A 15,644-nucleotide genomic window follows, 5' to 3' on the forward strand; every position below is an offset into this window, starting at 1 on the left:
GTAGGAGCCTAAGTGCTGGTTTGAACTGGTGCAATTTCACTGAGCGCCTGAGCAGGCTGTCACCCCCTGAATCACCACATTCAGGCCCTCATCCAGTGAGATATGATATCTAGTTTCTGACACAGGTCTTCTGAGAACTCTCTGGCTGGCTGTGGTTTGCAGAATTTGGGAGCACAGTTTGGAAGATAAGCCCTTCGTTGTAGCTTCAGGCTCCAGCCATTGAAATGTTGATGTACTCAAGTACACTCACAAATAGTTGTGTTTTTTCTTAAAAAAACACACACCAGTGTTGTGTAATTATGAGTTAGTCTTTCTGTTCTGAAAATAGCACATATGAATGCCCTAAGCAGTGCTACTTGGGACCTCTGTTATCTTAAAGGTTGTAGATTGAATAATTCTTTCCTGTGGACACCACAGATCCATGGTTTTATGTCAAAATTCTTCAGAATTTCTGCTTTCACATGCTGTTGACATGAAACCAAGCAGAACTTGGGGTTTCCTCCAAGCTTCCCCGCAAGATTGTGAAACTCAGGGTCGTGGAGAAAGAAACAGAGGTGAATCTGTGCAGAAGTTCCATGCTTTTCCCTGCTGGCCTCTGCAGGAAGGATGCAGAAGTGATGGTTCATATCCATGTCCAGCCCTGATCTCAGGATCTGCTGCAAAGGTGCCTTTTACTCCTGTTGTAACAAGAGGGTTGAACTCCCTCAGCTCTTTCCAGTGATCCCTGCACATTTGGCTTTGCTGTCTGGTGGCCATTTGTTTCCAATTGGCATTTCTCCTGAAACAGAGTGAATCCTATGGACTATTGTCTCTGAAACTTGGTTTTTCTGAATGCATTGAGAATCATCCCAGGGGGTGGGAGCCACCATGACAGATACTAAACACTAGATGGTGCTTCCAGGGCACAATTCTTGGGTGCTGCTGCTCAGGGGTTGCTGAGGGGTGCAAAGGCACCAGGATGGGGGAGACCTCAGTGCAGTCTTTGCTGATGTTTTCAAAGTTAGTGAGCCTTGGCTGCTCTAAATAGTGTCAGTTCTTATCCATATCTCTTCAGCATTATATTCATAAAAGAAATAAATATCAAGCCTTTTCAGTGCCCCACGGGCCAGAGTGTGGTGAGCAAGTAGAAGGTGAAACCCCATGCCTAGAGGAGCCTGGTTGCAGTTTGTGTTGGTGAACAGGGCTGTGCTTGTGCTCCAGCCCTCTCCAAAAGCAGATGTGGGAAAGGGGAGAAATGGGCAGTAACATGTTCCTACAGATAATGTATTATTTTTATGTAGGAACAGCAATGAACTCTCTTCTCCCTGGGAAAAGCAGACAGCAGAGGAGGCCTGTGACTTGAAAGCACATCTCATGGGACAGTCATTTATCACTGTAGTTGCAGTGTAGTTTATCACTGGCCTTTGCATGTTTTGCAAGGAATCTCAGGACTGGGAGCAGCTCAGTCCTTAATACCATGTGTACTCCAGAAATGTGTTGTTAAGAGAAACAGAAACCTCCTCAGCTTTCCTGGCTCTTGCCTTCTAAAGAAACCAACCAAGCCATGTCTTAGTTCTCTAGACTAGTTTGCCTCTCCCTAGTTTGCTTCTCCTGAAGACACCTGGCCCCCTCTGGGTGGGATAATTTGGGTAAGACTCTGGTCAGCTTTTCCTCTTCACAAGCTGGCGAGGCACCTTAATCTGGATGCTGCAGTCCCTTCCCTCAGGTGTCATCTCACACCCTTTTGCATGCTGTGGCAGCAGGTTTGAAGGAAGTTTGTCGGCCACTGCAGTTGTGTCCCTTCTGGAGGCCCCCATTCTCACCCTGAAAGGCAGTAAAAATGGAGAAATTAGAGAGAAGAGGCAATTTAAAAGGACTAGACATCTCCAGAATCTCAGTCATGAAGAACCACAGACAGCTGACAGTCACTAATTCTCCCCCAGGCACAGAAGCATTGGAGAGAAGCTCCCCAGGCTCTCAGCTCTCTGGAGAATGGCCTTGGTCAGTGTTTGGGGGTAATACAGACACAGTGACTGAAAGTGAACACCCCAGTTAGAGCCCACGGGACACAGTTTGTGCTAATTCTGGCACGTGCAGCCTCCCTTGCCTCCCGCCCCCTGCCCAGGGCTGTTTTGGGGAGAAGTCTGAGGCATTGTCCCTGCACAGCCCCATGCTGACACTTGGAGAGAGCCCCACACCAGGAGCCAAGGGTGGGCTGGGCCGTCCTTCCAGGGGAGCATGACTGATGGTAAAAGCATTGGCTGTCAGGATTCAGCTTTCCAGCCCTTTCCTCCAGTCCTCACTCTGCCCTCAGTTTTGTATTCCCTTCAGCTTCCCCAAATCCCAGCAAAGCCCAATGCTGCCCCTCTCCATCACTAGAGGGAGCGTTTTGCACGATGATTCCCATTCCAGCAACTGCTGGTTGTCCATCGCTTATGTCACGTGAACACACCTCATATTTTTCCAATCTGAAAAAAGGCCAACAAACTGGCTTTGTGAGACACTGTTAATCCAGCTCGATGTAAAGGGGCATAAACATTTTATATTGTGTGGAGCACATAAAACATTTAACATACTTGACGCTGAAGTCTCTGCTGGTAAAACATGATTTCCATGGGATATAATTCATTAATATTGCTGTACTTCTGGCAGGAGATAATTCAGCTGACATTCTGCTTATCTCAGTTTTTCATGGTGGGGGACTTGCTGAATAAACCTGGTTGGAAACTCTACAGACAACACTGCTTTTCAGTGGAAAATTGGATTTTCAGCCAAATGAAAATTATAGTTTGAGCCTCGACATTATTAAGGGCAGATGGAAGAGCATAAACTTTACAAATCTGAATGGGAACTGCATTTTTTTTCTTTTATATTTCAGTTAAATTTAAAGGAGATCTTATGTTTAACTTGGTATTTCCAGCTGAGTCCTATCCGTGTGGTGTTAACTGTATGGTATCAATCAGCTTCACTTGTTTTTAAAAGTCCTGTCTCTGGTGGGAGGGGGAAAAAAAAGGAGATGTGTAACTTGTATAAATCTTGGAAAGTGAATGTAAATCCTGTCCATTTTAATAGAGATGTAATAAAAAAGCAATCAAAACTTTTCCTTGTGTGAAGTAGTTCATATTTTGCACGTTGATTTTGTGCATGTACAGCAGGTGTAAATCTGACACCAGCTTATACAAACACACACACACACACATATGTATCTAGTCCATACGTGGCATCCTGTGTTGGTAAATCAGACTGTTCTTTTCCATTTGGAAAGGTTTCCTCACTAAAAAGTAAAATGTCCTCTTGCATGGGCTGTTTCCAACTGCATCTGTCAGCAAGTGGAGCAATAATCTCCCCAGAGTGGTGCTGCTCCGTGCAGAACTTGCTGGGGACAGGGAGGAAATGTTTGCATGCTGGGCAGCATGGACAGGATGTTCTGGTGAATAAGATGTACTTTCTTCGTGTTTCTGTTATTTAATAGCCACGCTAAAAAAGCTCTTTCTGTGTGTTTGGTGTTCTCTAACTCCAGGCTATTCCTCTCCTAGGCTTTGGTGTCCCTGAAGCTGCTGGGAAATCAGTTAGTTACATTGCCTTCGCAGGATAAGTGGAATTGCAAACAACTTAAGTCACTGGATCTTTCAAAAAACCAGCTTGGGAAGTAAGTGTTTCTTTCAAGTTTCGGCCAAGAAAACAAAAGCTGAAGAAATAATAGCAAACCCAAGTGTAACACAAAGGGTGTCAGGAGAGAATTAATCACCTGCATAGAAGGCATTGATACCCACATACCATGTCCCCAAGTATATTGTGTCTGTGACAGTGATGAATTATCCTTTGCTGATTCTTTGGGCATTTAGCACACTGTATCATTTATTAAGTGGATAGATTATTGATAATGGCAGTTTAATTTCAGACCATGTAGGAATTTCTTCAGCCCAGTGTGTGGTTCATCACTACAAATACAAGTTTGTGGGGAGCATATCTTAACCATAAACCATCTGGCTGGACTGCAGTTACTAGTTAGTGTGGGAGTATTGTTTTGGAAAAAATGAAAAGTCTTTGTTTTTTAAATGGAAGTATAACCAGCTGCAAGTTCATAGAGAAGATTTCCAACCTAAAGGATTCTATGATTCTAAGACTGACATTAATAAGGTCATCCAATGGAAGAGTGATGTTCTTCTGTTTAGAAATTCCAGTAAGGATGTTTAACGTAGAGAGTTAAAGGTCCTTTAGTATCTCCAAAACTGCACTGAAATGTGTCATGCCAATATCTTCTCATTTGGGTGCCTGTCCAACACAGTTTTTGGAGTCCTTAGGAGTTTCTGTGTCAGTTGCAAAAGACACATCACCACTTTTTGAATGTCCCAGTGCATTTCCAGAGTCATGCTGATGGGTCATCTTGTCCGAGGCTCCCTGGGGAGGGTGGGCAGTGGCAGCAGGTCGGTTCTCCAGTGCTTCTTGTGAAGCTCCTTCAATTTGCTGTTTGACAGCCACTTAACCCTGACACCCATAAAGCTGGGGGTCAAGTGCTCCCGCCCTGGGAGCAGGGAGCGCTGCCTTGAGGAGCTCTGCTGATTTGCCAGGAGAAAGCCACTGGGCTGGACAAGTGCTGGTGGAGTCTGATTGCACGGCGGGTTTCAATCCCCTCTCTCCAGAGCAGGTGGGATCCTGTGAGAGCTGTGAGCAGGGCCAGGCTCTGCCCCGTGTAGCTCAGCATCTTTCCAAGGTCTTTTCCCCACATGTCCCTGTTTTGTTTGGCCCACAGGAGCGATGAGGGATTTAAAACGAAGCGGATCCCCTTTTTCACCACCAAGAACAGAGTGCGGGGTGGCCCAGAGGCAGGTAAGGCACGCAGCGAGTGCTGGGAACGCCAGGTGAGCTGGGAAGCAGCAGGAATCTGCAGTTTGGCTGGAGGGAAAGCAGAGTAAATTCCTCTGCAATTTAAAGTGCAACTACATTTCATTAAGAGGAAATATGTTTAGATAAAATGTTTCTGAAGAAATGATGCAGCTGGTTGGTACCACCAATATATAAAGATGGAAGAGGAGTGAAACCTGTTTCTTTTGCTCTTTCACGAAGGTTATGCCTTTTAGCCAGAGTACTAAGTGGTCTGTTGAAGGGAAATTAACCCAAAATTATCCTTGTGGCTCTTAGGATTGTTTCTGTTGTTGACTTTGTAAATGGCACATTTTTCCCCTGCCTGTGATTTGTACCCTCAGTTTGGGGCAGAGCTGATGAGATGCATGTGAAATCCCAGAGAGAACAAAGGGATATCTGAAGATATTGCACCGCTTCCTGCTCTCTGTGGGATTAATCTGCATTTGTTTTGTTTGTTGTTTTATTTTAAAGCACTTGGGGAGTTTTGTCATTCTGGCTGCCTGCAGAATGCCTGGCTCTAAACATTCCTTGCCAGTCACAGAGTGGGATAGAGCTGGCGTCGTCCTGACGCACATCTGAGCAGCCCTTGACTGCTCGTGGGAGGAGGAGGCCCTCCTGCAGCAAATCCTTCCCTCAGTTCCCCTGAAAATTGTGCCTGAGGTGAAATTGATAAATGAATCATCTACAGCCATAGCTGTAGGTTAGGGCTGGAGATTCTCACCTTCAGTCAGCAACTGTGAGAGGCAGAGGCTCTACCTGGACCTCTGGGCAAGGCTGATCCTGCCTCGTTTTCCTGTCCATGGAAGTAGAGGCTGCTGTGCTGAGTAAGGTGTGTGTGCCCCCTGCGGGGGAGAAGAGGTTGGTCTGTGCTGTTTCACCAGCAGGAAATGGAAATAGAAATGCTGCGACATTGTTGGAATAGGGAACAACTGGAAAAGGAGTCTGAACCTTGTGAATCTGTGGAGTCTGACACACCCTCAAAGCTTCGCTGTGAAATGCTACAGCAGCATTTCCCAAACGGGAGAGAAGGGCAGGAGCCAGCAGGCAAAGGCAGCTAAAACCAGCTCTAAAAGGGAATTGCTGTCCTAGTGGAAATCTCTACATGCTGCAAGTCCAGCATAACCCCCTGCAGAAAGCAGGAGATGATGGGCTCTGCATCAGTAACATTTGAACAACCGTGGCACATAACACCCTGGTGCAACCTGGAGCTGCCTCAGGTGGCTTAAGGTAGCGGGGGGGCACAGAGTAGCCCACCTGGCTGGTGCCACAGTGTAGCAGCCATGGAGACAGAGCAAAGCCAGCTCATCCTTTTCTCTCTGTTCCTCTGCCAAGTATAGCTTGGTGAGACGAGAGGATGTGGCCAAGAATTTAAACGTCAAGAGAAAACAGAACCTGGAGTACATCAGATGCTCACAGAAGTCTCCTGGTGAGGTGGGGGTGGACAGGTTTTCATATGATTTACCAACAAAGCTGTTTACTTAAGTCTAGAGTATTTAAAGAGAATAATTTATGGATGCTCACTATACTTGATTGATAAGTCTCAGAATAACTCCTTGCACATGCATGTGGTGTTGGTAGCGTTTATTCATCCAAAAATATATTTTCAAGATGGGATTTGTTTTAATTTTTCTACAGTTCTTTAAAAGAAAATTTGAGCTGAAGCCAGAGAAATCATAAATAACTCATGAATAAATAATTACAATTCATAAACACCTCAAGCTTGCTTCCAATATAGTACACTCCTTTCCACCTGGGACTCTTCGGTGAATTCAGAGTATTGCTGCTATTTTAGGTGTTTGCTCCTACGTGTCCAAGAGGGACTAAATCTGTCTCTGCCTAGGTACCTACTGAAAGAGCAACAATGCAAAGTTTAAGTCCAGCAATGAGCCAGAAAGGAAGTGAATTGCATCCATAAATAAGCCTGCTGTTCTCCTAAAATAATCCCAAAGATGATTTTTTTATTTGAAAACTCAAAGGCGGACTGTGACACTGCCCACACCAGACAGTGCTGTCATGTATATGAAACACCCCTGCAGACAGTGGAGCTCTATCTTACGCCTTTTCTGATCACAGCTCAGGCTGGAAGTGCTGTTAATATTAGAACTGGGGATTTTTCTCCTGAGAAAACCTCTTCCATTTTCCTTTTTTTTTTTCCTCTTTTTGGCTAAGTCTAGTTACAGTTCCTCAAGTCTTCTCTGTAGGGGAAGAAGATCTTAGTGGAAGTAGAATAGTCCCATCCCTGAGGAAGGGAGAGTCTTGCATCTCAGGGAGTTGCTTTGATTGACCACGGAGGCAGCAGATGGTGCTGGTTATACTTTCCTAATCAGACTCAAAATCTCCCTGAATTTCCTTCATTTCAGGATGCTCCTTGGTAGATAAATGTGACATCCTTAATACAGCAACACAATCCATGGCAGCTTTTTGTCCTGCTATCCCAGGAGTCATCTGTGGGGTGAAATGATGTTCTTTGGAACTTGCTGAGTTTCCCTTTGCTTGAACTTCTGCAGCAGCAGCAACTCAGCCATGCAGTTGATGCTGTTACTGCTTCGGTTGCTCCCAAGATACGCAAGATGCTCCTCAGGCATGGAGGAAGTGCCCTGAGTCCTTCTGTCTAAAACAGAACAGAGGACCAAACACCAGCATGGTTTAGAGACAGCATAGATCAGACTGTCAGCTGCAGTTTGGGTTTCCTTCTCTGTTGTTACTGACTTTGATCCACCATAAATTACTGCAGGATGCAACGTGGGGGTCTGAACATAAATTCTGACTGGCTTCTGGCTTTTCTCAGGCAATATGGGAAAAACATGCCGAGAACCAGTTGGGCCCTGAGTGTGCCCTTTCCAGTGCCATGTTCAGAGCCAGGTGTGCCCATGGGATGCTCTCTGAGTGCCAGCTGTTAGGCTGCAATAGGGGCAGTTCATAAGGTATTATCATGTACTCAACAGCAAGAGATAAGGTGCCACTTGTCCCCTGATGTTTAGTTGTTTTGGCAGGCTTGGAGTTCCTCCCTCAGCACCCCATAAGTCCTGGACACTGTTGCCTTCCAACACTGTGGTTTTAGAACATTGAGATGTGAACATTGATGTTTGATTGTCACTGAAGGCCATTTGCTTTTCTGCTCTTGCTTGGTGGTGGTCCCTGCCAATGGACATGACCTCATGTCCTGCCTGCAAAGTTCAGGTGAAACTCTTGGTTCAGAGCCTTAATGCCTGTTTTGTAGGGTATTTTTTTAAAGGTGCGATTTGTTTCCTGTCTCGTTACAGGTCCTTTTTTGGAGTTTCCAGCATTTCTGAGTGATTCTCTGGAGGTTCTTTATCTGAATGACAATCAGCTGGACTCTGTCCCGCAGTCCGTTTGCCTCCTGAAAAGTTTAACAGAGCTTTATTTAGGAAAGTAAGTCCATGTCCTGGAAAAACTTCGCAGTGTTATTTCCATGTTGTTTTAGTGACCAGTCTTCTGTGAGCCCCACCCCAGATGTCCAGTGCTTTTGAAGTCATAAAGATGGAAACAGTCAGCCCCTTGTTAGAACTGTGCCCATGGTTTGCTTTAGATAAAGAGGGGGCTGGTCTTTTGAATTAGGGAAGATGATCTACTGCTTTAAACACAGGCCTGGGAATCTAATGTGCCTCTAGTTCATTCTGGCTTTTTGCTGTCAGTTTCTGTAGTGTTACATTCAATAACTCATCATTTTTGCCTTTATTTCCTCAACTATCCAGCAAAGATGATTACATTTGTCTGCCTCAGAGGATAAATTGAGGTTATACATCACTTTTAGGATGGAAATTGCTATTAAAGTGCTGAGTAGTCTTATTAAAATGTTAATGGAAGATTTCTGCAAGGATAGAATAGCGTAATCTGAGAGTCCATGAGAGCAGCTACTTACACACAAAGCCTGGTTGTTGGTAGATTTATTTGTTTTTGTACAGTAACCCTGGTATCCGAGAGCTTCCTCCAGAACTTGGACAGCTGGCTAATCTCTGGCAGCTGGATATCGAGGAACTAAATATCAGTAATGTTCCTGCAGAGATCAGAAAAGAGGGTAAGGCTGATGCTGTGTATTCTTTATTAAATTGAATGAACATACAATAAAATCTCTTCCTTTTAATGGTCAAGAGCAGGAGCAGACAGTGTATGCTCAAACCCTCATTGGGGTTAACTGGAATTGCACAGGGAAACCTCCTACTCGTATTTACAAATTTGCTAATCAGCGCTAAGATCTGGCTGTATGATCAATTTAAGAGAGATCACAGTTTGAAATGATGCCTTATAAATGCTGTATTTCAATTGCAGTGTGCATAAATTCTGTGGCTTGCTTCCTGAATGTGTATATTTTAGGATATTGAGGTTGTCTCTCTAAAGACTGAGATGTTTAGGATCAGCAGCCACGGTCCCATTGAAGTGACTTTATTGTAAGCTGCTAGGTTTTTGGATCTATTACAATGCTGTCTTCTTTTTTTTGTGCATTTTAATCAGAAAATCCTGTGGGAACAAAGTAATTAGGAATTGTTCCTGCTCCAGCAGTATACTGTTGAAGCCTCAATCTAACTTTAACTGGAAACATAAAAGTAGAAGGAAAACCAGAGTATTTTCCAATACTAAATTAGTATTTTATGTTTCCTTTCAGCTTCTGAAGCATAGGAACCCCAGCATTTGTTTCTCCTTACAGTGCTCCATTGTGGAGCCTCAGAGCAGTGACCTTTTCCTGGGGTCTCTGTCTCAGGTTTGTCTGCTGGAGGTTTCTTTGTTTATTCTCTGGGTTGTCTCAGCCCACAGCAAAACTGCAGGGGAAGCATGAATTCAGCTGATGTGTCTGCAGCAGTGGGTTTTGTGCTGTCCCTGAGAGTGTTTGTGGCTGCAGTCCCCAGCTCCAGCCCGTTCTCTCCCCCACAGGCCCCAAGACAGTGCTGGCGTATTTACGAGCGCAGCTGCGGCGGGCAGAGAAGTGCAAGCTGATGAAGATGATCATCATCGGCCCTCCCCGGCAGGGCAAGTCCACACTGGTGGAGATCCTGCAGACAGGGAAGGTGCCCCAGATGATGCACAGCGATGCTACCATCCGGACAACAAAATGGGAGCTCCCCAAGCCTGTGGGGCACAAGGCAAAGGTGAAAAGCAGTCGGAAATCCTCAGCCCCAGTAGGATGTTGGAGCCTTGCAGGGTCCATTTGGGCTGAAATTGTCCTTTTACAAAGAGCAGTTTCCATTACCTCACAAGTGATGTGGTTTTAGACCCATTGCAATTCTGTTTCGTTTCCAGTTGGTACTAGAGGGCAGTTCTGTTTTCCTGACTAACTGTATTCTAAAGAGAGCTCTGTGTGACTGCTAAAATTCTGGCTCTCCCACCTTGAGTGGATACTAATTTTGAGAGACTGCTTTAAATCAGCTTCTCTACAGCAGATTGTCCTTTCATTTGGGACATCAGTACCTAAAGCTGGATTTCCTTCATATCAAAACTGTCCTGGGTGGGGAATGTGGGTGGAAGGTACGGTGCCTGACCTCTGGTGTGATCCAGGGATGTCTAAGGCATATCTTAAACATCCAAATCTCAGATGACTCGTTCATGGAATGTGTCATACTGAACTCATTTGGAGAGCACTGATTTAATCCAAGCATTTGTAGGTGGCTCTGTCCACTGCCTGCAGAGTAGTCCAGGGATTAGAGGATGCAGAATTGGTCCTGAGGTCTTGTCAGAGCTGAGGGGATGCAAACTCATGGCTCCTCCTTTCCAGATGAGAGCCATGACCACCAGACTGTTTTGGAAGGGAGAAAGGAGCCTGCTGAGTTCACAGCAGAGAGTGCCAGGCCAAAGACAGAAAGAAAACAGCAACACAGACTGACTCCTTGAAGGGAAGACTGGTGGTAGAAGGGATTTGTGCATTTTGTGTTGTGGAGCAGCTGAATAAAATAAAAGTGTAGACAGCACCAGAGACCAGGAGTTGGGATCAAGACACTGAACGGGCTTTTATCCCTATCTCAGAGTCTGTCTGTCCACACACACACTCACAGCTGAAGGTCTTTTGGGTGAACAAAGCAGTCCTTGTTCTGGTTAGGGCTTGGTTTCAACAATATGGAAGTTCTTCCAGCTGTTTTTGGGAGACTTCACGCAGATTGCACAGGATCAGAGCCCTGCTGAGATACTGAGCTTCTGGCTGAACTCTCATAGGGTAACTTTCATGTGGGATCAGTCGGTTCCTGGCCCCAGACCCCTAAACGGAGCCCACTGGGTGTTATGTGATGCTCTGAGGATGGTGGCTGGAGCAGGGTTTGGTTTTGTGCGCAGTCTCAGGGGTTTTGACTCTCCAGGGCTGAATGATTTAGGGACAGAGCTTCCCGGGTATGCAGGTACTTCCTGCTGCAACTGGGAGCCTGAATGCCATTTAAGCAGAGAGCTAGGCTCCCTCTTAGTGCTGTCATAGGGCTGCACAGAGCAATGGATGCAGGGGTACTGGGGAGAGAGCCAGAGCTGGAGAGGCCTCCATTTAAGCATTTCCCCCAGAAATCAGTGAGTCTGATTCACAGCAACTGTGGTTCTGGCCCATCTCTGGCATGGCACAGACATCAGAAGCCTGGGAGCAATGTGTAGGAGGTGTTTATGAAAGGCCTGAGAAGCTTCCCATCTCTCAGCATCTCTCTTCTGCTTGGCTCAGCTCAGTCTGAGCTCAGTGGAAGTGATTTCAGCAGGGGTTTCCTGTTCCCCACAGCAGTGGCAGATAAGCAGCTTCAATGGTCCTGTCGAGCGTGGCACAGACAAGGATGAAACAGTTTCTATTCCAGATGCAGTGAAATACAGGGCTCAGAATGAGACCCTTGTTTGTACTGGAGAATCCACAGCATTAACTGGAGTTTTACCAGCATCAAGGGCACCTCTATCGTTTTAGCAGCAAGTAATTAGTCTTGATTTCCTGTGGGGAAGTGGTAGCCATGCTTAACAATTGCTTGTTGATTTATCTTTCCTGGAGGCACAATTAGGACATTGAACCCCTTCTTGTGTCATACATTATGCAGGCGTAGGTTTATACTTCAGCTATTATCTCCCAGTGATTTACTGCCACGGTTTGATTTGAACACTTCTCTTTGTCTAAGTAGGTTGATTCAGTGGAGTTCAATGTCTGGGATATCGGAGGCCCAGCAAGCATGTCTACAGTCAATCAGTGTTTCTTCACAGACAAAGCATTGTACATAGTGGTCTGGAACTTGGCACTGGGGGAAGAAGCTGTGGCAAACTTACAGTTCTGGTTGCTGAACATTGAGGTAAGAAGTCACTGGTGGGCTCTGGGATATCTATTTATCAAGTAGTAGCTCAGCACGCAGATATGTGATATTGCAGATCCTTTTTGCTCTGCTTTTGAAAGCTCCCCGAGCTATGAATTTTGCACAGCATTTGGAATTCATTTTCCATTACGCTGTAGGCGTATCGCTATATTTAATGGTTTAAATTTATCATTTGCTTTGTTCTCCCTCACACACAGCAGAGAATGAAACAAAAGCTGATTTATAAACCCTTGCTAAGTAAGGCTGAACATACTTATTTTGGAATTAGTGTTTGACCACACTGTGCTCCAAGGGGGGTTTGAAGCATTTTCTTTCTTGTGTGGGTTAGACACACATTAGTCTTGAGGTTATATTTTTAACACTTTAGATTCAGGTAAGCTAGAGGGTATTTCCAAAACAGCTATCATTTAGACTCCAAGCTGCAGTGAATTCATTGCTGTGGATTGATTTTTGTAATACTATGTTCATAATTGTTTGTAACTGTTTATTATTTGATAATTGTCTTAACATTAAATGAACAAAAATGGATGCCTCTCGAAAAGCAAATATCTTGTCTATATCAAAGTATTAATGGCCAGCAGCAATCAAAAAGCCAAAGTAGGTAACAAAGCTGAAAGGAAAATTACTATATTTCAAAAATGTATGATGTGTCCTTAATACATCCCAGCAAGCACATAGTGGCATCAGGAAAAATGCAGAGAAATATGATCATGATGGTTAAAAGTAGGGAAAAATGAAAAGGGCTGTATGTAGACATGATGGGGAAAGGAGAAAACCACAAGAGAGTCTTGTTCATGGTCTTTTACCATAGAATTGGGAAAGAACAAATGAAATTGTAGCTTTGAAGCAAACAATGGGAAGTATCTTAAACGCACTGGATGGCTAACCTGTGGAATTTCATGGAAATACAATGTGCTGGGGATACCAGAAATTGGAAGGACAGACTGGTGAATGAAAACTCTATCAGGTGCTGTTAACTCTGAGATACTCCCTCGTGCTGAGGAAGTCAGTGAGCTGCAGGCTGCTGAGTACTGGGAGAACACACCAGGGAACATCTCTCCATCCTACCCTGTGCCTGTGCTCTCCATGAGCCTCCAGGGAGCAGCATACTGGGACCTTGGTGTGGATTGGTGCAGCCACCACTCCTGGGTCTGCCTGGGGTTGTTTGGTGTCACTCAGGTTGGGAGATTTCAGTGGGCATCCTCAGAGGGAAATGGATTGCCTGCAAAGAAGGATATATTTCTGCCTCTGAATATTCTTCTGTGGTCAAACTCATTTGGATGGGCAAAATGATCCCTGCTTAAGCCTGTGCAATTTGGCAGCATGTTCCCTGAGATCTGGATACATTCCAGGGTCATAATACAATCATGGAAGGGTTGGAAGAAACCATGAGATCATCTAATCCATTCCTTTGCTCTGATTAAGTAGATTTAGACTTTTCTAGAAGTTTATCTTACCTCTCCATATACCTCCAGTGAAAAAGTTTGTGTGACTTCCCCAGGTGTCCATTCCAGGCTGTAACTAGGCGTTTTCAGAATAGCAGAGCTCCTGGCTGCAGGTTAAGTTAACTTTGGGCAGACATAGTTCCCTTTATTTCACTAACTCACAGCAACTCCCTTTGTGTTAAACCCTGATGTAAAAACCCAAAGTGACAGTTTCCTGCTCTGCAGTAGCAGCAGATGATTAAGCCATGCTCTGCAGAACTTCTGTAATACCCAGATCACTTGTAGCTGTTGTCAAGCAGCCATGACAGGTTGCCTCTACTTTATAAATATATATATATTCCATTTTATTAATATATGTGACTCCCTCCTCTTAAATATTATACTTTTCACATGTCCTCACTGATGTAATCTGGATAAGATCACTGTCAGTGTTTCTCTTGCAGGCCAAGGCTCCGAACTCAGTGGTGTTGGTGGTAGGAACACACCTTGATTTGATTGAAACAAAATTCCGTGTGGAGAGGATAGCAACTCTGAGGGCATATGTCCTGGCTCTGTGTCGGTCTCCCTCTGGATCCAGAGCAACTGGCTTCCCGGATATCACCTTCAAGCACCTGCAGTAAGTACTTGTGCCTTTGTGAAGTTCAGTCACTCTTTATTTTATGACACTTTTAACAATTTTGAGATACTTGATCTCCTTGGCAACGGAACCAATTTAGAGACTCGTCAGCATTGCATTTCATCTATTTTTGACTGAGATAATGTATTATAACGAGAGAGAAGGTCAGTGTTGCTCAGGGGGCTGATGATGAGTCTGAGAGCTGGAAGCTACAAAGTCATGACCTTGACCAGCCTGTTTACTGCTCCCCCTTCACTCAGGTTTCTCACTGTTTATTGGTGACACATTAGTCTCAAGGGGAGAAGGTGCAGATTGACTGATTAATGCTGCAGAGCGTGAGAGTGTGACTGTCACACAGTGGATGCCAGGGGATTTGTTGAGGGGAGGCTGTGGGTGGTACCTGATGTGGGAACACAGCTCACGTGGCACTGTTGGCTGGGCAAGGAGGGGTCAGTCCCCTGTGCCATCCATCTCCAGCTGTCACAACTGGGGGCGGGTACTGCCTGGGAGATGGGTGTCACTCAGGCCACGCAGTCTGACACTGCTCCAAGAGAATGCCCTTGGGGAGAAGAGGCTCCTCCTGCTGGGAATGAAGCGTCTGTGAGTCAGGGGGTGAACGTGGATGCAGCAGGCTGGCACCAAACAACATGAAAATGCCTCTGCCTGGGGCAAGAGCAGGTGGCAGCTGGCAAGTGAGGAAGGGCACTGTGATGTCCTCAGCACTTCCCATCTGCTGCCTGGCAAAGGCATCAGCCGACCTCCCACGTACCACTCTGCAGGCACTGTCAGGCATCCCAGCCTGTGCCAGGCATCCCAGCTGGCTCTTCCCCCGTTAGGAGGAACACCAGGGACACACTGTGAGGCTCAAAGACTCACCATGAGAAGAAGAAAACTTTGTGTTTATGTCACCTCAAGCCTCTTTTCCCATCATAACATGATCTCAATCATTCTTTTTCAAGGGGACTTTCTTTCAGCCTGACACGCATCCTGTACTATCTTCTGTGCCTTCCTTTCCCCTTGCGTTTCTCCCCAGCCTGATTTCATACCTCCTCCTTCCTGTGCCTCTCCACACCCTGTCATCCACCTGGAATATATGTGGTATTAAGCTCTGGGGCTGGAGGTGTGTAAGGAGTGTGAAATCCTTGTGTGGTGACCCCGGGTGCTTCTATTACTGGTCAGGGTCCTCCAGCATCCCAGTGAATCGCACACTTCCCGGTGCCATGGAGGGCTGAGGTTTAAGACAAAGCATATTTCATTAGAGAAGGATTTTCTGTCTGCCATGGGAACATGTGTAGGATCAGTTAGAAAGACACTTTGTTGGGGAAAGTGGAATAGAACTGTTCTTATCCAGCCCACAAAAAGACTAAAACTAGTGGGAGTTGGAGAGCAGGTTTTTAGCTATTAAAGAGATAATGAAGGCCAGCTTTTAGGATCTAAGCATCAATTCCCTAATTGCAGGATCCAGCT

The 15,644-nt window shown here is 45.4% G+C and overlaps 1 protein-coding gene across 6 annotated transcripts in view; it reads left to right on the forward strand.

The window, feature by feature from the left end:
* LRRK1 (leucine rich repeat kinase 1) overlaps nt 1–15,644 on the forward strand; it is a 73,777-nt gene that overhangs the window by 30,765 nt on the left and 27,368 nt on the right. For all 6 annotated transcript variants that reach the window (XM_010390981.4, XM_010390978.4, XM_039557690.1 and 3 more), the window contains 7 exons: nt 3,516–3,628; nt 4,733–4,809; nt 8,109–8,238; nt 8,772–8,884; nt 9,736–9,950; nt 11,931–12,095; nt 14,005–14,177. In XM_010390981.4, the coding sequence (XP_010389283.3) occupies nt 3,516–3,628; nt 4,733–4,809; nt 8,109–8,238; nt 8,772–8,884; nt 9,736–9,950; nt 11,931–12,095; nt 14,005–14,177 (986 nt within the window). The remainder of the gene's footprint in view (nt 1–3,515; nt 3,629–4,732; nt 4,810–8,108; nt 8,239–8,771; nt 8,885–9,735; nt 9,951–11,930; nt 12,096–14,004; nt 14,178–15,644) is intronic.

This window comes from Corvus cornix, chromosome 10, assembly GCF_000738735.6.
Source record: "Corvus cornix cornix isolate S_Up_H32 chromosome 10, ASM73873v5, whole genome shotgun sequence".
Lineage (NCBI taxonomy): Eukaryota > Metazoa > Chordata > Aves > Passeriformes > Corvidae > Corvus > Corvus cornix.